Source organism: Quercus lobata, chromosome 3 (genome assembly GCF_001633185.2).
Source record: "Quercus lobata isolate SW786 chromosome 3, ValleyOak3.0 Primary Assembly, whole genome shotgun sequence".
NCBI lineage: Eukaryota > Viridiplantae > Streptophyta > Magnoliopsida > Fagales > Fagaceae > Quercus > Quercus lobata.
The window spans coordinates 32,993,121-33,015,689 of record NC_044906.1 but is presented as its reverse complement, the minus strand read 5'-3'; the positions used below and the strand labels follow the sequence as shown (position 1 = coordinate 33,015,689).

At 36.6% G+C, this 22,569-nt stretch overlaps 1 protein-coding gene across 1 annotated transcript; it reads left to right on the top strand.

Annotated features, from left to right (window-relative positions):
* The first annotated feature begins 16,636 nt into the window (after positions 1 to 16,636).
* Positions 16,637 to 21,833, top strand: LOC115980772 (L-type lectin-domain containing receptor kinase IX.1-like). Its single transcript, XM_031102991.1, has 5 exons — positions 16,637 to 17,490; positions 17,554 to 18,792; positions 19,980 to 20,034; positions 20,151 to 20,249; positions 21,825 to 21,833. Exons 1-5 carry the CDS (start codon positions 16,637 to 16,639, stop codon positions 21,831 to 21,833), a joined length of 2,256 nt encoding a protein of 751 aa, XP_030958851.1.
* Positions 21,834 to 22,569: the final 736 nt, after the last annotated feature.

The window sequence follows — 22,569 nt, the reverse complement described above, 5'->3', positions numbered from 1 at the left end:
TCAAAAAAAAGAGATTCATTAGACAAAGAACCCAAACAATGAAAAGAAGCAAGGAAGAATGACGGAGATACGCACCAAGGGTTGGGACTTCCCATTTTCACAGTAATCTGGGGACTTCTCCCCAGAAGTCATCAGACAGAGTTTCCCAACCCTTACTTGAGACAAAGAAATACTGTGATTTCCAATCATGGAAAAAAGAGCGAAAACCCCTAACTACCCTAGACTTCCTATCCCACGGCAGGAGTTCAAAATAGCCATTGTGGGTCGAAGCTTTTAAACGGTACAAATACAAAAACTCATTCAGGGTTATCATCTCCCTGTCACAGGCATACAACCAAATAGACATACAACTAATGATTGTCCTCTAAGAATTGGGGACAAGTTGACCTGGAGTGATTTGAAACTCGTCCAACACTTGCATGATAAAGGGATGAACAGGAAAACAGAGACCGCACAGGAAGTCGGCCTCATAAAAACACACTTCCCCGTGGGCAAAATTACAAGCCTTTTCACCCAAACGGGGCAATCTGACGGAGATTCCTTTAGGGAACTGGAACCTCTTCCTGTAACCCTTCAAATGGCTTTCTTTGAGGGAACAAGACTCTGAAAGAGCATGCAAAGGCCGCGAGGTTGAGGTTGAAGGCAATTTGGAGACGGCAGTGTTAACAACTTGGTTTAAAGACTCAGCATTGGAAGACAAACCGATCTCCAACTCACTGGACCTGACATCATCTACCCTATACTCGATAGGGTCCATCTCTAAGTAATACCTAACTAAAGATTGACGGATTAGGGGATAGAGGGTGAACAAAATGGGCCTAATAGCAAAACTACGAGACACAAACAGACTTAACTGGGGACGCCGACCAGAAGAGTGCTCAAGGAAGACTCCCAACTTGGAAAAGAAAAAAGAGACCGAAGGGGGCTCTTGACTGAGATGCTTAAAACCAACCATTAAAACGAAAAGTGAAGAAACCTTACTAGAGATTTTGAAGATGAAGATCACTTGGCGCTTCGAAATCTAGGCAAAATAGGGCGAAGGTAGGGGAACGGTTTTCTCTAAAAGGGAAAACCCAAAATTAAAGCACGCCAAAACCGATGTAACTTCGCACGCACCCCCAATCGAGAACCAACGCGTGCCTGTTTCTTGAAGAAGCAGTCGCTTCACATTTAAACCAAAACGATGGATTTCAAAAATTGCAGAAAATTGGATCATCGCATCCAATCACATTCCTAAGATCGTCCAAACTCATGACAACCACGGAATGGGAGGGCAACTGACAAACATCCATGATAGGTCGTCTATAAGAGCGATGATCACAACTGCGTCCTTTGTAGAGACAAACGTTGGGGAAAGACCCTATTGACATGATCAAAGGCATGCGTGCACACACTGATGGCACAGATAAATGCCAACTGGGCAGTTGGAAATCAATAACTACGCCGAGACAATTACAAAAGCAGTAATAGCACAACGGTCATCCGTTGTGCCTTAACTGAGACCGTTGTGCCTTAACTGAGATTATCATTACCCATTAAATGCAATGATCAGGAGAAAAATGCTCGACCTAGCATTTAACGAACATAATTAAACCAACCTGAAGAAAGCTATAAAAGGTGAACCCAACACTAAGGTACGACACATGTAAAATTACTAGAGAGAAAGAACTGTGAGAAAGTTTATTCTGGGAGTACGTAATCTGACTTAAGCATCGGAGTATTCTCAGCTGGCCTCACACCAGTGAAGACATTCCTTTGCTTTCTTCTTGTCTTGACAACAGGTCCCGGAGATTTTCCATTGCACTGACGAGGTACATTTTCGACTTCATCATCCATGACACAGAAAATTTTTTAATCTGGGACTTGAATTCATTTTCTACCATTTGTTGAAAAGTGAGAAAAGCATTGAGAAAATCATATTTATGCTTCAATGGGTACAATCATGTCGTCGACAAAAATAACATAATATTTGAAATGGAAAAACTTATATTCATACAAGCATTAAGGAAAATCTTAGTACAGGTTTTACCATTAAAATAAATCTGGACAAGGAATTGTCTGTCAAGAGTGAACATCCTTTGGATATATCACCCTTTAGTTTCACGTATGCATGAATAGTTTCTTTAGGACAATTTGAGATCTCTATCCAATGAAACGGCCCTTACAGACCTTTGGCACTTGAAAGTCTCTTGCATCACATGGGAGGATTACAGGCTAGTCAAAATTAAAAGAGAAATCCAACAAAAAACAAAAATAAAAATACTGTTAATAATACAGCTTACATGATAGTCAAGTTAAAAGTAAAAGAAATAAGAAGAAGGGGGAAAGGTAGCTCTATACCAAATCCAATTACCCAAGGAAAGGGTTAAAGAGACTCGTGAAGTTTGGGTCGTAATAAAACATTCTAAATCCAATTTCCAAACTACCCCACATGGACGCTTACACACACAGTTCCTTTGCAAATGTCACTTAAAGTCTCTTGCATCACATGGGAGAATTACAAGCTAGTCAAATTAAAAAAGAAACCCAGCAAAAAGAAAGAGAAAATACCGTTAATAACACGGCTTATATGATAGACAAGTTAAAAGTTAAAGAAATAAGAAGAAAAAGTAGCTTTGCACTGCACCTAATTCTATTACCCAAGGAAAGGGTTAGAGAGACTTTGAACTTTGGGTCTTACTGTCAATATTCCTAATTCAATTTCCAAACTACCCCACATGGACCCTTACACATGCAATTCCTTTGCAAATGTCACTGCTTGACTTGCTGCCATGGCCTCGCAAGTTCAATTGAATGTGGACTTTTTTTGCTCAAAGCTACTATAATGTATTTACACGTTTTTTTTTTTTTTTTTTTTTTTTGCCAGATTGGATTTGCTAGTCTTTAAAGATTAGAAGATCTCAGGGAATTTTTTTTATCTGAACAACCTCAAAATCTATTGCAAGGGTGATTGAAATTTTAAGTGATAGTAGCTAAGGAATAAAATTGGTAAAATCAATTTGATTCTAGGGAGTTTTATTTTATTTATTTATTTATTTTAAGAATAAGCATTTGCTATCGTTTAGGGCCTGTTCGGATTAAGGGAAGAGGGGAGGGGAAGTGGATGGAAGTAGAGTAAAATTGGCTGAAATTAAATAGAAAAATTTTGGGCCAATTCTACTCTACTCCCCTCTCTCCTCCTCAATCCAAACAGACAAATAGGATTTCAGAGGGTTTACCTATTTAGGACCGACTTGTTGCAAAATAGAGTCTAAAAGACTAACAATGAAAAAAAGAAAAAGAAAAAAAAGAAAACGATGTTGCACAAGGATAGTTATGTCCAAAATGCTACTCATTTTTGTGTTCTCATTTTCTCTCCACATTTCTCTCCAATTTGGGGAGAGTGTATTTTGGCAAGCCTAAGAATAAAATAGTTGGGCTCCATTAGTTTCACTCCCCTTTTCTCTCCCAACAAAATAACACAAAAAGTTATTTTCTCTCTCTCTTTCCATCATCTTCCAAATCTTCTCAACCAAACAGAGTATCATAGTTTGAGACGAAAATCAAACCTTAAGTAAAGTTCATGGATGAAAACAATACTTTAACTAAAAAAAAAATACTATTTGGAATGAGCACTCACACTTTAACAAAAGTTAGAATTAATAATTCACTGTTAACTTAAATAAGTTAAACCTGTGTACATGGTGAGACAAAATGGCTAAGTCCTTAGAGACAAACGAATTACTTAGTAGGAAAAGAGAGTATCCAAGGTACCTCATTTTAAGAGCATCTTTCTAATGTACCCTTAGAATCCTTTAATAAAGACTCATGGTGAGCTTTTCAAGTGTTAATTTCCCCTGGGCATGTGATCTGAGGAACCTGACATGTCCCAAGCTCTGTTCAATACTTAAATGGATAATATGAAGTATTAATTTACCCAAAGTATGTGGTCTGAGGCACTAGGCATGACTAAGGTTCTGTTTAATACTTAGTAAAATGACATGACGAATTAATTTACCCAAAGTATGTGGTCCGAGGGACCAGGCGTAACTAAGGCTTTGTTTAACTCTTAGGAAAGTGTCATGAAGTATTAATTTACTCAAAGTATGTGGTTCGAGAGACCAGACATAACTAAGGTTCTGTTTAATACTTAGAAAAATGTCATGAAGTATTAATATACCTAAAGTATGTGGTCCGAGAATCAGGCATAACTAAGATTCTGTTTAACACTTAGAAAAATGACAAGAAGTATTAATTTACCCAGAGTATGTGGTCCAAGGAACCAAGCATAACTGAGGTTCTATTTAACACTTAGAAAGATATCATAAAATATTAATTTACCCAAAGCATGTGGTCCGAAGAACCAGGCATAGCTAAGGTTCTGTTTAACACTTAGAAATATGTCATAAAGTATTAATTTACCCAAAGCATGTGGTATGAGGAACTAGGAATGGCTAAGGTTCTGTTTAACACTTAGAAAGATATCAATTTACCCAAGGCATATGGTCCGAGGAACCAGGTATGACCAAGATTTTGTTTGATATTCAAATAAATAACAGGATGTATAACGCATAATGTAATAAACCTAAATATGGCAGAGAAAACTTTCATTAATAATAATACCTCCTCAGGTTGTTTACATTCCAGGGACGTGGTACAACATTTCATCTAAATCTTCAAGATAATATGCACCTATTCCAGCAATTGAGGTGATCCGATATGGTCCTTCCCATTTGGGCCCTAACTTTCCCTATGTTGGGATCTTTGTAGTACCCAAAACCTTTCTTAAAACCAAGTCTCCAGGTGCTAATGGCCTTAGCCTCAAGTTGGCATCATACCCTTGCTTGAGCTTGTATTGATAATATGCCATTTAGACCATGGCATTTTCTCTTCGCTTTTCAATTAAGTCTAAGCTCTTCCATAATAGCCCATCATTGTTGCTCGGAGTAAAAAAACTCGTTCTCAGTGTTGGGAATCCAATTTCCAGAGGAATAACAGCCTCGGCTCCATAAGTCATTGAAAAGGGTGTCTCCCTTGTTGACCTACGAGGTGTAGTCCGATATGTTCAAAGAATGTGTGGCAACTTTTCTACCCATTTTCCCTTTGCATCATCCAATCTCTTTTTGAGTCTATTTACTATGACCTTATTGACAGCCTCGGCCTGTCCATTTCTTTGTGGATAGGCCAGGGTGGAGTATCTATTTGTAATACCCAGATCACAGCAATACCTCTTGAAGGCTTTGCTATCAAACTGAAGACCATTGTTCGAGATGAGTGTACAAGGGATTCCAAACCAAGTAACAATGTTTTTCCAGATAAATCTTTTGGCATCCATATCCCTGATATTTGCTAGTGGTTCAGCTTCCACCCATTTGGTAAAGTAATCTGTGCCGACTAGCAATCATCTCTTATTCCCTGCTACCTTAGGGAAAGGCCCTACAATATCCAAGCCCTATTGAGCAAAAGGCCAAGGGCTGGACAGAGGATTAAGGACACCACCTGGTTGATGAATGTTTGGGGCAAATCTCTGGCATTGATCGCATTTTTTCACATACTCTTATGCTTCCCTTTGCAAATTTGGCCACCAATATCTCTGAGTGAAGGCCCTATGAGACAAGGATCTGCCCCCTATGTGGCTTCTACAAATCCCTTCATGTAACTCTTCTAGGAGTAGTTCTACTACCTCTAGGTGTATGCATAGCAAATATGGTCCACAAAAGGAGCTCTTGTATAACTTTTGGTCCTTAGATAGCCAAAACTGAGGAGCCTTTCTCCGTACTTTGTCAGCCTCGGACTTCCCCTCAAGCAAGATATCTTCTTTAAGGAATAGTATAATAGGATCCATCTAACTAGGTCTTACTCTAACCTGATGAATATGGACCATCACTTTCTTCATCTCAGTAGGCTTACACCAGTCTTCAACAAGGATAACCCGAGGTAATCCCTGTGCCGAGGAGGTTACAAGAGTGGCCAAAGAATCAGCGTGTGTATTTCCACTCCTAGGGACATGCAGCAAGTTGAAGGACTCAAACCTTGACTGTAAGTGCCTAACCTGATTTAAATATTCTTGCATTCTCACATCCCTGACCTTTAACTCGCCTTTCACCTGGCCCACAACTAATCTTAAATTCGTAAATATCTCCACTGCTTTTCCACCCAATTTCTAAACCATGGTTATCCCTATTAGCAGGGCCTCATATTCATCCTCATTGTTTATGGCCGAGAAGCCCAATCTTAATAATTCCTCAATAGTGATTTTTTCAAGAGAGATCAGAACTAGCCCCACTCCTAATCCTCTTTGATTCGCTGCATCATTAACGTATACCCTCCAGGGAAAAGGCTCTTGCAGGGAGACCACGCCAATTGATTTTCCATCCATGTTTGGCTTTCCAACTTCTTCTTCCAATGAGGATTCAGCAAACTCGACCACCAAATTAGTAAGGACTTGACCCTTGATAGAAGTGCGAGGCATGTATTTGATATCAAAAGCCCTTAGGATCGTACCCATCTTGGCAATCCTTCCTGTGTAATCAACACTCCGGAGTAGCAATCTAAGCGGAAGTTAGGTTAAAACAACAACCGTATGGGATTGGAAGTAGTGGGGAAGCTTACGTGTAGTATGCACCACTGCCAAAATGACCTTCTCCAATGGTAGGTATTGCACCTCGGCCTTTTACAATGATTTGTTCACATAATAAATTGGCCTTTACACACCACTATCAACCTGTACTAGCACCAAGCTCACCGCATGGGGAGCCACTGCGATGTAAGCAAACAAAACCTCATCCACCTCGGGTTTGGACATAATGGGTGGCCGAGAAAGGTATTCATTTAATTGCTGGAAGGTCAGGACACACTCCTTGGTCCATTCAAATCCCTTCCATTTGTTTAACAACTGGAAGAAAGACCTACACCTGTCTACTGATCGAGAAATGAATCGATTTAGAGCAACAGTCATCCCTGTCAACTAATGGACCTTTTTGGGATTCCGAGGTGGTTGCAAACTATTAATTGCTTTAATCTAGTCAGGATTGACTTCAGTTCCATGGTGAGTAACCATGTACCCCAAGAATTTCCTTGAACCAACACTAAAAGAACATTTAGAAGCATTAAGGTGCAGCTTGTGTTTCCTTAGTATTCCAAAAATATTACTGAGGTCTTCAACGTGCTCGGATACCACCTTACTCTTCACCACCATATCATCAATATAAACTTCAATATTCTTGCCTAATTGTGACTCAAACATCCTGGTCATCATCCTCTAATAGGTAGACCCTGCATTCTTCAATCCAAAGGGCATTACTTTGTAATGGTAATTTCCAGTAAGAGTGACAAAAGCTGTCTTTTCCTAATCACCCAGAGCCAGTGGTATTTGGTGGTATCCCTAGAAGGCATCCAAAAAACTCATCTAAGGATGGCCTACAGTTGCATCCACTAGCTGATCAATCTGAGGTATGGGGAAAGGGTCTTTTGGACAGGCCTTGTTCAAATCTGTGAAGTCCACACAAACTCGCCACTTTCCGTTCTTCTTCTTCACCACTACAGTATTGGCTAGCCATTCGAGATAAAATACCTCTTTAATAGCGTTGGCTTGCTTAAGTTTGATCACCTCGTCCCTGACGGCATCAGAATGTTCTTTAGATGAACGCCAATGTGGTTGTTTTTTAGGAGTGATGGACAGATTAATATTCAGATGATGGCAGATGAAGTTCGGATCCACCCCAGGAGCTTCATAAGCATTCCATGCGAACACATCAATGTTCCCCTTAAGAAATACTACCAGCTCCTCCTTCTCCCAAGGAGGCAACTGAGCTCCAACCTAAAAGAACTTATCCGAATCACCACCTACAACAATTTTCTGTAACTCCTCACACTTCGCCCTTTCTAATGCCACATCTATGGGCAATACCAGAGTCCTTGATTGCTATAAACCCCTATTAGTGGAGGTCGATGACCCAACTTCAGGTTGATGCATGATTGCAACCACCAAGCACTGCCTGGCCACAAACTAGCTCCCAACTAGTTCCTCAATCTGATCCCCGAACGGATATTTCACTTTTAAGTGAAGGGTAGAAGAAACAGCTCCTAGTGTGTGAAGCTAAGGTCTCGCTACAATGGCAGTATAGGAAGAGTAAGCATTGACTAAAATAAAGTCCACCTCCACCACCTTTGAACCTGCTTGTATGGGTAGCCTGATCTGGCCTCTTGGAATAACAACCTTCCCATCGAAACCCAACAGAGGTGAGTCATAACTTGTCAAATCCTCAAATTTCAAGTTTAGTCCATTGTACAAATCAGGGTACATAATCTCAGCCCCACTACCCTGATCCACCAACACTCTCTTAACATCATACCCTCCAATCCTGAAAGTGATCACTAGGGTAACATCATGTGGTTGTATGGTGCCAACCTTGTCGTCATCCGTGAAACTCAGCGCTGGTCGGATCTCTATCCTAACTCTCTTCAACTCAGAGTTGGAGTTTTCAGTAGGTGGCCGAGCTACGGACATCACCCTAGAGGAGTGAGAACTAGTCCTCCCTGGAGCAGCGAGGATAACATTAATTGTGCCCAAAGGGGCTCTTGAAGAAGTATTTCCCCTAGGGCTTAATCCTGACTGGCCTCCATGCCCATTGGGCTGATGTAAAAATTGCTTTAACCTCCCCTTTCTAACCAACTGATCCAGATGATTCCACAAGGTTCTATAATCTTCTGTGATGTGCCCTCTCTCCTGGTGGTATTGGAAATGAAGGCTTTAATTGCGCTTCATAAGATCTCCCCCCATCTTATTTGACCATTTAAAGTATGACTCATTCTTGATTTTTTCTAAAACCTGATGCATTGGTTCTCGGAACACCGTGTTGACCACCTGAGTAACAATAGGTCCAGATTGCCCAGCAAAATCTCTATGGGGCCGATTATTGTTGTACCTATCCGACCTAAAATCCCTTCTCTCTTGAGGGATAACCTTAGCCTTCCCTTTCCCTTGCTGCTGGTCTTCTTCGTCCTGTTTATATTCGTCAATACGGTCCATGAGCCAACGAACACTCCTCACGGGTTTCTTGGTCAATGATTTTCTCAAATCATGCTTGGCAGGTAGGCTGACCTTGAAAGTCCTTATGGCCACATCATCAAAGTCCCCATCGATTTCATTAAAAATTTCCTAGTATCTATCCGAATAGGTTTTCAGGGTCTTCCCTTCTCACATGGCCATAAACAGTAGGAATCTAAGGGCCGAGGAACCCTGCTGCACGTAATAAAGTGAGATCCAAACGCCTAAGTGAGTTCCTTAAAGGAATCAATGGTACTTGCTCCCAAGCCATCAAACCACCTCATGGCCATGGGCTCTAAACTAGAGGAGAATACCTTGCACATCAAGGCCTCATTCTTGGAGCGCACTGCCATTCTCTAGTTGAAGTGGCTCACATGCTTTACAGGGTCTTTTTGACCATTGTACATGGTGAATGTTGGCTAAGTGAACCGCCGAGGAAGTCTCTCTCCCTCAATTCTACGTGTGAAAGGTGATCGGGAAATTTGGTTAAGCGCTCTGCTTATTGCATCATTTCCCAAGCCTTTGGAAGATGAGCTCCTGTTTCTGCATTCATGGTGGTAGTCCTCATCATATGAGAAGGATTTACTAGGAGGAGTCCCTGATCTGGGTCTGTAACTATCATCACCACCATCAGAAGAAACGCTAGAGTTTGAAGGAGTCATTCTCCGTCATTCGCGACGCAATCTCCTTCACAAATGATCAATCTCCAGTTGCATGGCTCTGGTAGTCTCCTCATGAGAAAGGTGGCTCCCGCTTCGAGGCTGGCTCCTGCTAGTATAGGTGGTATGCACACTAACCTCCTAGTCCCTTCTCCACTCAAGATTAACAAAATGGTTGGGACCTCACAGATTCCTCCCGATGTAGACCTAAACCTACCACACTTGAATGTTACACTTACTAAAGCACCAGAATTTCCCACAAACAACGCCAATTGTAAAGACTGAATTTGAGTCCTAAGCCTAAAAGTTAAAAGGATCTAGGCCCAAAGAGCCCAATACAATGAATTTTTAGAGAGTGGGCTGGAAAACTAGGCTCTAATGAGTTGGGTCATGATTGTAGTAGATCCAAAATGACAATGAAGTAGAAATAGACTGGTTTTATCTAAGAAAATCATCATCGGTACAGTCTGAGAATATAAGTCTTGTATATAATTATTGAAGTTGATTACAAGTACAGTTCTTATTGCTACAATATTTCTCTTTTAATTTTCCGATCTCTCTCTCAAGGCCTCCCTTCTATTTTATATTATCTTTTTCTTTTCATCTCTGCTCTCCACGTGTAGATTAGATTGTTGGTATTGATCCTTATCACATCAGCACCTTCCTGAAGTCTCTGGGGAGCAGTTGTAAGTCTAAAAACTACTGTTCAGGTATCACTTCCTCATTAATGCGATCAGAGAGTTAGTTGCAGAGCATTCAATGCGGTGGTAGCAGCTTTTCCCCTAAATATTTCCCAGCTCCCATTTGTCCTGTACGTTCACAATACATATCCTTATCAATAGAACTTCCTGGAATATCACTCTAGATGACAGAATACACTTTCTGACCTCTGTTTTGTTTAGCCGAGGGGATACCCATCCTCGACTTACCTTCCTCAACCTTCTCATTCGTAGCTTGCTCATGGAGTCCTGAGTCTTACATCTTCATTACTATTTATCTGTCCTTGGACCACAAAGTGTCTTCGGACAAGACCCAAGGCCCAACATATATTCTTAGGCCCCTTATCCCTACAATATATATATATATATAAGGTAAATTCATTATAAATTTTGAATATATTCAACTAATACCTAATTTATCATCACTTATGTAATAATGTTGACAAACTAACTAAATAAATCAAACTAGCATGCATTTATAAAATACATATTCAAATTGATTAAACTCAGAAGTGATAATACATTACAAATGACTCAAAATATTAAATTTTTTTAATCATATTCATCATCTTGCCTAATTAACTTCATCTATGTCAATGTTATCATCATGTTCATTATTTTACAAACTTATTTCTTCATTGAAATTTTCTTCATCAGCATCAACATTTACTATCTCCTCTTGTTCATTTATTTTAATAATTTAAATAAATAAATAAATAAAATATATATCTATATATGTTTCTTCTTGACATTCTAGTTTCTTAGACTTATAAGAATAATGATAAAAATAAAAAAATAATTATATTATCAGTTAATACAATATTCATAGAATCATAGTATAGAAAAAAAAAAAAATTGTAAATAAGAATGTGTGTGGTCCAAATTTTGTAAGAGAAAGGGGGGAAAAACAAAGACTTATGGACTTGTTATTTTATTAGATTAAATTAAGTATCTAGTAATTTTTAATCCAAAACAAGTATAACAACTTGTTAGATTTAAATAAAAGTGCAAATTGTAACCCAAAATAAATAAATAAATAAAACTCACTTTAAAGCTTATGTTTACATATCATACGAAACGTACAATTTTACGGTACAATACGATTCATATGATACGCACAATGCATCATATGATTCATGAGCACTTCTTATACACCCTTATTATACGAAATTTTACACGATATGTATCGCGTATCATACAATACTGACAACTATGCCTAGAGGTACATTAATGAATAGAAATACCAAAATGTTAGTGTAGACACATGAATGCACATGAATTATGAATGCTTAGACCTATTTTTTAACAATTTATGTCCAAAATAAACGGCATTTCAAAATAAATTATGATATTTCCTAGAGTGTGTATTGCTTAACAATAATATGATATTCATAAAAGAGACCATGTATAAATAAGTAAATAATGAAACTTTAATGTATATTCTCAAATTGAAATAAAGTGCTAACCACAATTGATAATAGATTATAAAATTAATTTTCAAGATTGTAAATTTCTTATATATTTTTATTTTTTGTCAAATGAGTTATCCAATAAGTCATTTGTAATTTTGTTTTATATTTTAGGATGTTGATATTGTGTAGAAATAAAATTTGTGTATTTGTTTTACTTATTTTTGTATTATTTTGTTTTAGCTAGCAATGTTGGGATTTGTATAATTTTAAAATCATTGATAAGTATTAATAAGTTTAATAACTAAGTTCATTCTTGATATAAGTAGTGAATTCAAAGTAATGTATTTTACATTAAGTAATTTGTTGCATGACTTTCCAAATGTCAAATACAAGTTGTTTTTTTTATTAAAAAAAAAAATCATGTGAAAAATACAGGTCAACCCGACCCAACCCGCCCGCAACCTAATTGACCCGAACTCGTTTTGACTTGCAACTTGATTGGCCCACAATCCGATTGACCCGATCTGAACCCAACCCGACCCAACCCAACCCAACCTACAAATTTTGCCATGTCTATGAATCTGTGGCACTGGAATCTGCTACCTACTTAATTGCATAGCAACTTGCCAAATACTATTCGCTATGAATCAGACTATACAATAAGGGAAATAGAAGCCTAAACCACAGCTATGATGTTACATCATTCACCACAATGTCAATCATTTTTCTGTCCAATGTTTGGTCTGGAACCGTAATCCCAAATGTCTCCAAGTCTGCAACAATTGCAATGGCTGCATCTAGTTCCTCAAGATCGAGACACATCAAGATGATTTCATCATAAAGTTGACTGCAATAGAGGAAACACAATAAGATAAGTTTTATGTTAATGATTTCAAATAGCCAAAAAAGATATGCAATTTTAAGGCTTTTTTGGATTAGACTTTTTTCCGATGAATTACATAACCACGATGAAGTTTCTAAGCTTCTGTGCTCAAAGAAATAAATATATATATATATATATATATATATATATATGCATTGTCTCTGAATGCAAGAAGACTACTAAAATGCTAAAAATAAGAATCATTGACAATTTAGACCCATTTGGATTGAGGTAGGAGTTGAAGGGAGTAGAGTAGAAGTGGTTGAAAATAGGCTAATTTTAGGTCATTTCTACTTTACCCTACTTCACTCTCCCTCTCTCCTTCAATCCAAACAAATCATTAGAGAAAGTTCATCGACGTTGTTCCACTAATCATGCAACTCTTAAATTGTGCTCTTTTGTGGACATTGCTTTATAAAGAGATCAAGTTTATCCATGCAAGATTTTCAACCTTTTCTTAATAGGCATATAAGCAAACTTCCAAAATTGATATAGCAAACAACATACAGATGCGATGCCTAGCACATGGAAAGTGATCAAATTAAACTGTCAAATCAGTTAGTTATTTTTTTCATAAAAAATTTTCTAAAATGGTATACTAACTGAAAGTTTGGATTTGTGTTAAAACACAAGAGCTTGTTTAGACCCCCCCCCCCCCAAAATTAAAAAACGGCTAGATAGCTTTTACTCTAAATTATACTAAGTGTGGAACAAGAGTAAAGAAGCCCAATCACCGGATCTGCTCTAGTACATACACATGAATAATAAACAATAAAAGAAAAGCACAATAGTAAGGGAAGAGAGATGCAAACACAAGATAACACCAAGACTGTGTTTTCGAAGAGGAAATCGAAGAATTTGGCGAAAACTTCTTCGCGACCCTCTAAGTCGAAATCGATTCACTAGTGAATAAGTTGAAGTACACGAATAATCTATCCAATGTCCTTGAGCCCTCCAAGCTCTTGCTACCAACAGACTTCTCAGAGTCTTGTCTTCACTAGCTTTCTGGATCCCGCAATACACCCGATTGCATCCGCCAAGTCTCATTGGCTTATTTTGGTAAATCCTCAAAACTTTCCACGCTCCAAAACACTCTCTACACTCTGAAAATATGTGGGTTGTGTTTGGGTACAAGTCTCCTCTCAAGGTATGATAATGGGAGAGGGAAGGAGAAGAAGCTAGAATGATTTTTCACTAAGGATGAGTAGCTCTCTCTCTAAAAGATGGGTGTGTTGTGTTGTAGAAAACCTATCTAGGGTTTTTCTCTTTGAATAGCCTCTTATACTTTTGTAGGTAATAAGGGTATATATAGTATGGGTGAAGGGTAAAAAAGTCACACTTAAAATCCTCCAGGCAAAATGTTTCGCGGGTACCTCGCGAGATGGCCTATCTCACGAAGCACTCACAAAATGCAGCTGGCACTTGACTCTTCAGCTTCCAGCATGTGCTTCTCACATGCCCTTTTCACGAGTTACTCTTCTCGTGAACTTCTTGCGAGCTGGTTGCGAAATTGCATTGATTCTTCAATTCATGCTCGATTCTTCACCAACTTAATACTAAACCCAATATAATAAAATCCCACAAAATACAAGGAACAAAATTAATGCGATTACAACACTTTTTGTCATGGAATAAAACCAACATAAAACATAGTTGTAAATCACAACTTTACAATAACATATGTTTTTAGGGCATACGTTAATATAACCCAATAAAAAAATATGATCTTTCTTTATCAATAAAGACCAGGATCTTAGCTCCCAAATATGTAGCCAAGGCTGTGCGTTGTCTGTAGGATCTTCAAGAAAAATTTTGGCAACGGAGCCTTTTTATTGTTGGGCGCAATATCATGGCAAGCATGTTCAATAGGTGATATTTCCCAAAAAAAAAAAAAAAAGAAGAAGAAGAAGAAGAAGAAGAAGAAGAAGAAGAAGAAGAAGAAGAAGAAGAAGAAGAAAGAAGAAAGCTAGTTTTCACAAGAGAAATGCTATGTTCACAACATTTTCACAACAAATCATAAAGTAATAGGTTGTTACGGGTTATTATTGAAAGGCAAAAAAGTAGTTTCATTGGTAAGTTTAAATTAGAACTAATAGCAATTTACCACATATGATTTGTTATAAAAGTGTTGTGAATAATATTGTGGATGTCGCACTTTATTTTTCACAATACCTTTATTTTTAGTTGTAGGTGGTTCCAGTATGATATTATTTTTTTTAGCCTATAAAGAATTAATAGTATTAATTTAGTACCTCAACTGATAGGATCGACGATCTCTCTCTTACATACGAGAAAACCAAATATCTCCGTCAGTATATCTACGTCACTGACGGAGGAAGGCAAGCTATTCAATGCAGTCAATAACGCCTTGGATGGTTACAAAACCAATTGTGTAGACTGTTGGAAGCCCATCAAGACCCACATTACTAAGCATGAAGCGTTACCAAGAGAGACATTAAAACCACAGTAATAGCCACAACGGCTAGGGTCTATGGAAACATATATAAAACCCTCACAAGCACGAACAGAAGGTACATAGACACACCAAAAATTACTCATAGTTATTCTGATATTCTTCTTAAAAGGCTTCCTTATACTAACTTTGGCATCGGAGATGTTGTGATAGGCACCACACCGATGACCACCTTGAGGGAGCCATCTTTCCATATTTGCAGGGACACAGACGAGGATTCAGCTCCATCTAGATGCACTTACAAAGACTGATTATTTGCACTTCATCATCAACAATTGCGAAATTATATATTGTGGCAATTTGTTGTGATAATATTTTATTCTTTTAGGGTGACAGCTCATATGCAAATAAAAAAATAAAATAAAAAATAAAAAAGTGTGTTCAATAGGCCATATTTCCAAAAAAATAAAGAAAAAAGAAAGCCAGTGAAACTATTTGGATTGAATAAACCAAAACTAATGTATCTTTGAGCATTGACCCTTTTTATATATAGATTAGTTTAAATTAGAACTAATAACAATTTACCACATATGATTTGTTATAAAAATATTGTGAAAATTGTTGTAGATGTAACACTTTTTTTTCACAATACCTTTATTTTTAGTTGTGATTAGTCCCAGTATGATATTTTTATTATTTTATTTTGTCCTGTAAGGATTTAACACCTTTAACAATTGCAAAAATATTATGAAAATTTGCTGTTTTAATAGCGGAACAGTGCCTCTTCAATAAACCAAATGTATTGTAACTTTACTCATTCACACTTTTTATATAGATAGATAGAAGTTGTGATTGTACTTCGTTAATTTCAACTTTTGTAGTAGGAAGCTACGAGCCCATGATATTGTAGGACCAATAAATATCATTTGTGTGGTGCCATAGGAATTTGGTCCTTATTAGGAACTCCAAGTTCAACTTATTGGACACTGCGTGAAGCAACCAACTCTATTGACCAAATAAGTGGCAATGGCAAACCCAAAACTATAGTATATATATTGAGAACGAAGGTTTCCAGAGTTCATTTGAACATCAGAGTTAAAAAAAGGCAACAATCATGAATGTGATTTATGACCCAAGTGTTAATCCTTATTTGTATTTTGTACAGCCGGGTGGAGTGGAGGTACTACATGTCAGAAAAGTGAACAAGTTCACATTGTGATTATTAATTAATCTAGTCTAATGTTTTTATATAGTAGACCAAGTCAATCCAATTACTTCAAGTTGGTGCCATGCTTTATAATTTGGTAGCCCTGGCAGCTGGCAAGTATTGACGAGGAAGGACAGATTAACATGATGACATACGAACAGACCAATATCCAAAAAAAATAAATAATAAAAATAAAAAGAAGTCCAATTTCTTATCAAAAAAAAAAAAAGAAGTCCAATTTAACCATGCCTTACAAATAGCCACTTCCATCAAACAATCTAACCGACCTTCACTTATTCCTCTCTGCATTCAACCATGGCGCTCTCCAACGTACCCTTTTGCCTTGTTCAACCTCCTCAAAAACTCCAATTTCTTTTCAATCAGCTCTTCATCTTCTTTTTGTTGCTACTTCCCAATGCAATGTCAATTTCCTTCAACTTCCCTAGTTTCAGCACAGATAACAGTAACCTAATCTTAAAAGGTGATGCAGATACGAAACCAGATGGCCGTCTCCATCTCACAAAGGATACTCTTGACGGCTCCATCAGCGGAAGTGTTGGTCGTGCCTTATATCATGAACGAGTTCACCTTTGGGATAATAGCACAGGGAAGCTTAAAGTTGCAGACTTCACCACGAACTTCTCCTTTATCATTAAAGCTGTTGATAACCATACTGCTGATGGGCTTGCTTTCTTCATCTCACCATTTAATTCTAGTATCCCTAACAATTCAGGAGGCCGGTATCTTGGACTGTTTAGTAATGAAACCGCTATCAACGGCACTCAAAATCAAATTGTTGCCGTTGAGTTTGACACTTTCGGAAACGAGGACTGGCCCAGGGATACAAGTGCTCCTCATGTGGGAATCGATATCAATTCAATTGTCTCAAAAGTAAATGTGACTTTGCCACGAAGCATTAATATTACGAATGGGTCAACAACATATGTATGGGTAAGTTACGACTCAGCATCCCAAAATCTTAGTGTGTTCCTTACTTACGCTACTAAACCAGCATACAGTTGGAATTCTATTAGTCTTTCATATATTGTTGACTTCACTATTTTGCCGGAATGGGTTAGCGTTGGTTTCTCCGCCACTACAGGTGCGTCGGTTGAGTTACATACAATACTTTCTTGGTCATTTAATTCAACTTTAGAGGCTGGAGATGTGTCTACTCAACCAAACAAGACAGGAGGTGGATTTACTCAAACAAACAACACGGGAAATTGGAGCACGAAAAACAAATTGGGGTTGATCATTGGTTTAGCAGTGAGTTCCGGTGTAGTGAGTTGTGGTATAGGTCTACTTTGGTTTCTTTGCTGGAGAAAAAGGGCTGGTGGAAATACAGAAGAATCGGGTGATGATGACAATATGGATGATGAATTTGAAAAAGGAACAGGGCCAAGGAGGTTCACATACCGTGAACTTCTCAATGCAACAAACAACTTTGTTGAACGAGGGAAGCTTGGAGAGGGAGGATTCGGAGGAGTTTACAAAGGTTTGTTAAGTGAATCCAATGTGGAAGTTGCAGTTAAGAGGGTCTCGAAAGGATCAAAGCAAGGAAAAAAGGAGTACAAGTCAGAAGTGAAGATCATTGGCCGTTTGAGACATCGGAATTTGGTTCAACTCATTGGTTGGTGCCATGAACAACGTGAGTTACTTCTTGTGTATGGGTACATGCCTAATGGAAGCCTTGATTCTCATCTATTTGGAGCGAAGATTATGCTAAAATGGCCAATAAGGTACAAAATAGCGCAGGGATTGACTTCTGCATTACTCTACCTTCATGAAGAGTGGGAACAGTGTGTAGTGCACAGAGATATAAAGTCTAGCAATATCATGTTGGATTCAAACTTCAATGCCAAACTTGGCGATTTTGGCCTTGCAAGACTCGTAGACCATGAGTTAGGCTTACAAACAACTGTTGTAGCTGGGACCATGGGCTACCTTGCCCCAGAGTGCTTCACCACTGGTACAGCTTCTAAGGAATCCGATGTTTATAGTTTTGGGGTGGTTTGTCTTGAAATTGCATGTGGAAGAAAGCCAGTCGATCCACGGACAGAACCAAGCAAGGTTAGGCTACTAGAGTGGGTGTGGGATCTCTATGGAAATGGTCAACTCCTTGAAGCCATTGATAAAAGATTAGGTATGGAATTTGATGAAGGGCAGATAAAGAGCTTGATGGTGGTTGGATTATGGTGTTGTCATCCTAATCCCACTAGTAGGCCCTCTATAAGGCAAGTAATACACGTTCTTAATTTTGAAGCTTCTTTGCCCAACCTTCCATCAAAGTTGCCAGTGCCAATGTATGTTGGGGCCCCAATGGACCTATGTAAATTATCCAATACTTCATCGGGTTTCACCAGATCTAAAGATCAAACGAAATGTTCATCTGGTAGTTGTTCTACTTATACGTCTATGTCAACTGGCCCAAGCAAACCTCTTCTATATTCAAGCAAAGCTAAAGTGGAGTTAGCTTCAACTATGCATTAATGTATATGATAATTCAAACTTTTGTAATGAACTTGAAAACATGCATGTATCATGAATGTAAACTTTTATTTAAAAGTGTCTTTTCCTGAATGGTTTGAAGAATGAAGTATGTTTACAAAATAGTTTATAAAAATTCACATTTTACCCAAAATTCATATTCTGGCTGTGCCTCAATATTGGGAAACTAGATGTGCCATTGGAATGAATAGCTCTTGGCTCTACTTTAGATTGCAAATGAAAAACAGATTACAAATAAAATAGTTTTGCCTACTCAAAGACAAAAATGGATGCAATTGACTAGCATTACAACGTAGGACTTGAGTAATTAACTAGTTAATAACCACTTATGAAAGTTAGAATAAACACAAGACTTAGGGTCCGTTTGGTAACATTGTTCTAGTAACATTATTTATATTTTTTTTAAATACGTGTGAGTGAAAAATTGTATGAAAATGCGTGTAATGTTGTTTAAAAACTGAAAACATGTTGTTAAACAACTCTACCAAACGGGGCCTTAGTATTTTTTACAAAAGCCTATACACAAGGAAACACATGCAGCTTAGAATACTACGCTTCATCACTTTACCACTCACAAGTATCACTTACTCTTGTATGGTAATATTCAGATTATCTATACAACTATTTAAGGGGCTGCCCTTATTTGGACTAGATTTTTTTTTGTCCAGAATATCCCTATTTTCCTAAGTTTAAGTAGAAACAGAACTAAAGGACAACAAAGTAAAAATACATCTTTAACCCCCGCTAAAATATTACCTACAAAATATGATTACTCTTCCACTAACCCACTTATTCAGAAACAAACTTCACGTTTAAACTTTTTTCTTTCTTTATTTTTTTATTAGCCGAAATATATATATATATATATATATATATCTGATGCACGTTTGATACATTTTTTTTTTTCCTAAAAAGTAGCAAACACTAAACCAACCGTTAACTCCATTTCAAATCCTAAATTTTAGGGTAGTTTCTTAAAAAAGTTGTTATTTTATTAGACCGGTTTTTTTTAGCAATGGAGTCCTATACAAACACAGACACCTCTTTATCTCTTGGTACGTGATAGACTAAAAGGTAACAAAATTGCTACTTGCAGAGTAATCGAAACTACATATTTACATTGACTTTGGCTTAGTTTTGTTTGCAGGCTGATTTGGTTGCTTAGTGGATTGCTAAAAATTGTTTTCAAGATTGCTGTTTTTGTTTTTTCTTGACTTGGCCAAGATTGCTGTGTCTAAGTTTTTGTGATAATTTTGGTCCTTAGAGATAGCTGAATGCATTTGTATATTCACATAATCACATGCTTGATATTCTATAGGTTTCCCCGGATCCTAATGCTGAGAAAGCAGTAGTGCCAAAGGAAGATATCTTGGATTTTGAGTTGCCACCTGAGCCCTCGAACGCAAGGCATGTTGAGGTATGTCCTTTTCTTTTTTAAATTGTTGATGATTTTGTTGGGCATTGCTTCTGCTGAATTTTTCTGCATTTTTTATTTTATCTAATAGTTGCAACTTTGTTTTTTTTTTTTTTTTTTTTTTTTTTTTTTTTTTTTTTTTTTTTTTTTTTTTTTTTTTTATAGAAAGCTTATTAGATGGTTGCAAAATTGTTTGGGCTTTGTGTTTGTTTTAACTTCGATTCTTTTTTGATAGCTCTATTACCGTCCTTTTGTTGAGCAAGATTTTTCAGTCCTCTGAACTGAATTAGTAGCCAAATCCTTGCATTTTTTTAACTTCTCAAATATCTAGCAACTTTGGAAGTTGAACTTAGAGACTCAGTTTGTAAGTAATTTTCTCCTTAAAGTTCATTATTTTTTTGGTTCGTCCTTGCCATTCCAAGACAATGTTGCAAGTTCAAACACAAGCGGCTTAAGATCATTCTTTATTGGAATGGGATTCTTATTTCACACACACCCATAACATTCATCACACTCTTAAGAATTTTTGTGATTGAAAAATATAACAATTCCAAATTATGATGGATGTAAATTATTAAAATTTACTCAAAAAATAGAAGAGCCTCTGAGCACGTGCATGAGCACGTGCTCAGAGGTTAGTAGTCTATACTACTATTTAAGAGACTATCCTTGTTTGGACCGGATTTTTTTTTGTTCTAAAATACCCTTACAATCTATGCATAAGTAAGGACAAAACTTGGTAAAAATGTTTATTTAACTTTTACTAAAACATTGCCTACAAAACAGGACCACTCTCCTGATGGTTTTCAAATTTTTTTATCCATTTATAAAAAAAATAAAAATTAAAAATTCTTTGTAAAAACACATATGCTTTATTGATTAAAAAAAAAAAATGCCGTACACAAATTTGAGACACAAATTAAACTCCATACTTCTACCTAGCAGTTTTAAATTTCCCCCTTATTAATAATTGGTTTTTTTATTTTTTTATTTTTTAGAAGCATTCTCATTAAGCAGTTAATTAAGATCCCGTTGTTTTTTTTTTTTTTTTTTTTTTTTTTTTTTTTTTTGGCTAAACATATATTTCTTTTTTTTAAAGAAGTTAAACATATATGTCAAGTTTCAAAGTTATCATCCAGATTAAAAACTCCTCAATTTTAGCTACAAATTTTTCCATTTCACTAATTTCTCCCCACTATCAGCCATTACCTGATCGGTTATTCAATCAGTCCTCTACAAAAGTAGTTAACCAAAATCACAATACTTACCCCTACCTCTAGATTACATATAAAATTCTTTTTTTTTTTCTTTTTTTAAGGATTGTGGAAAGTACCTTCAATGTTGAAGAGGGGTACTGCACCTACAGATAACAAATGAAATTGATTTTTACGATTGTAGAAAGCGCCTTGAGAGTGTGAAGAGGGGTACTACATAGGAGTTATGTGTTTTTCAATGAATATAACTAATATTTGACGTATCAAAAAAAAAAAAAAAACTAATATTTGAATTTTACATAAATATTTACATGTGATATGTATTCTTTCATTCTTTGTGATAATTTTTATTTTTCTTGAGCAGGGTCACTAAAGTTTTACAATCACTATAGAAATAGATACAGGAAAAAGAAACTCTACTTAAAAAAACAAAAGATCTTTTCTAATTGTTCTTGCTCAAACAAAAAAAAAAAAAAGCTTTTCTCCCTCAACGGTATCTTAATGTTCATAGCTCATTTCTTTTTTATTTTTTAATAAAGAAATAAACAGTCTTCTAACACTTTTTTTAATCACCGTTCCGCATTTGTAAAATTTGATGAGGATTATGCAATTTGCAGTTGGTTTTTGTTGAATTTGGGTAGGTTACTTTTGTTAATCCTTATTCTAATTATATGGACTTTGAAGTGCTTTTCTTTATTTTCATATTTACTTATCTTTATCTTTCTTTTCTTTTCTTTTTCTGTATGATATGCATTTGTGGGTTAAAGCTTACTCATTACCTTAAAAAAAATGGAATATTTATTACTTTTCTTTGAATACAATATTGCAGTACATAGAACTTTGTTTAAAAAAAAAAAAAGATGAGCAAAATAATTATATTGCAATCTTAATCAATGAAAAAAATAGTATTAAACTTGATAAACTATTCAATTTGGATAAGATTGCAGTATAATTAATACGTTTACAGATTACTTAGAGAAAGTAGTTATATTTAACCCTTACTCTTTTTCTTTTCTTTTTTTTTGTCTTTTTTTTTTTTTTTTTTTTTTTTTTTTAAGATGACATATTAACAATTTTGTTGAATTGCATAGTGGGCACATTGGATGAGT

What these genes read in the sequence shown, in the direction of transcription:
- LOC115980772 (XM_031102991.1), top strand. Translation starts at nt 16,637, where the DNA reads ATGGCGCTCTCCAACGTACCCTTTTGCCTTGTTCAACCTCCTCAAAAA. An exon ending in ACTTTAGAGGCTGGAGATGT is followed by an intron (nt 17,491 to 17,553) that starts GTCTACTCAACC and finishes GGGAAATTGGAG; the next exon opens with CACGAAAAACAAATTGGGGT. An exon ending in TCAAGCAAAGCTAAAGTGGA is followed by an intron (nt 18,793 to 19,979) that starts GTTAGCTTCAAC and finishes TTTTGTTTGCAG; the next exon opens with GCTGATTTGGTTGCTTAGTG.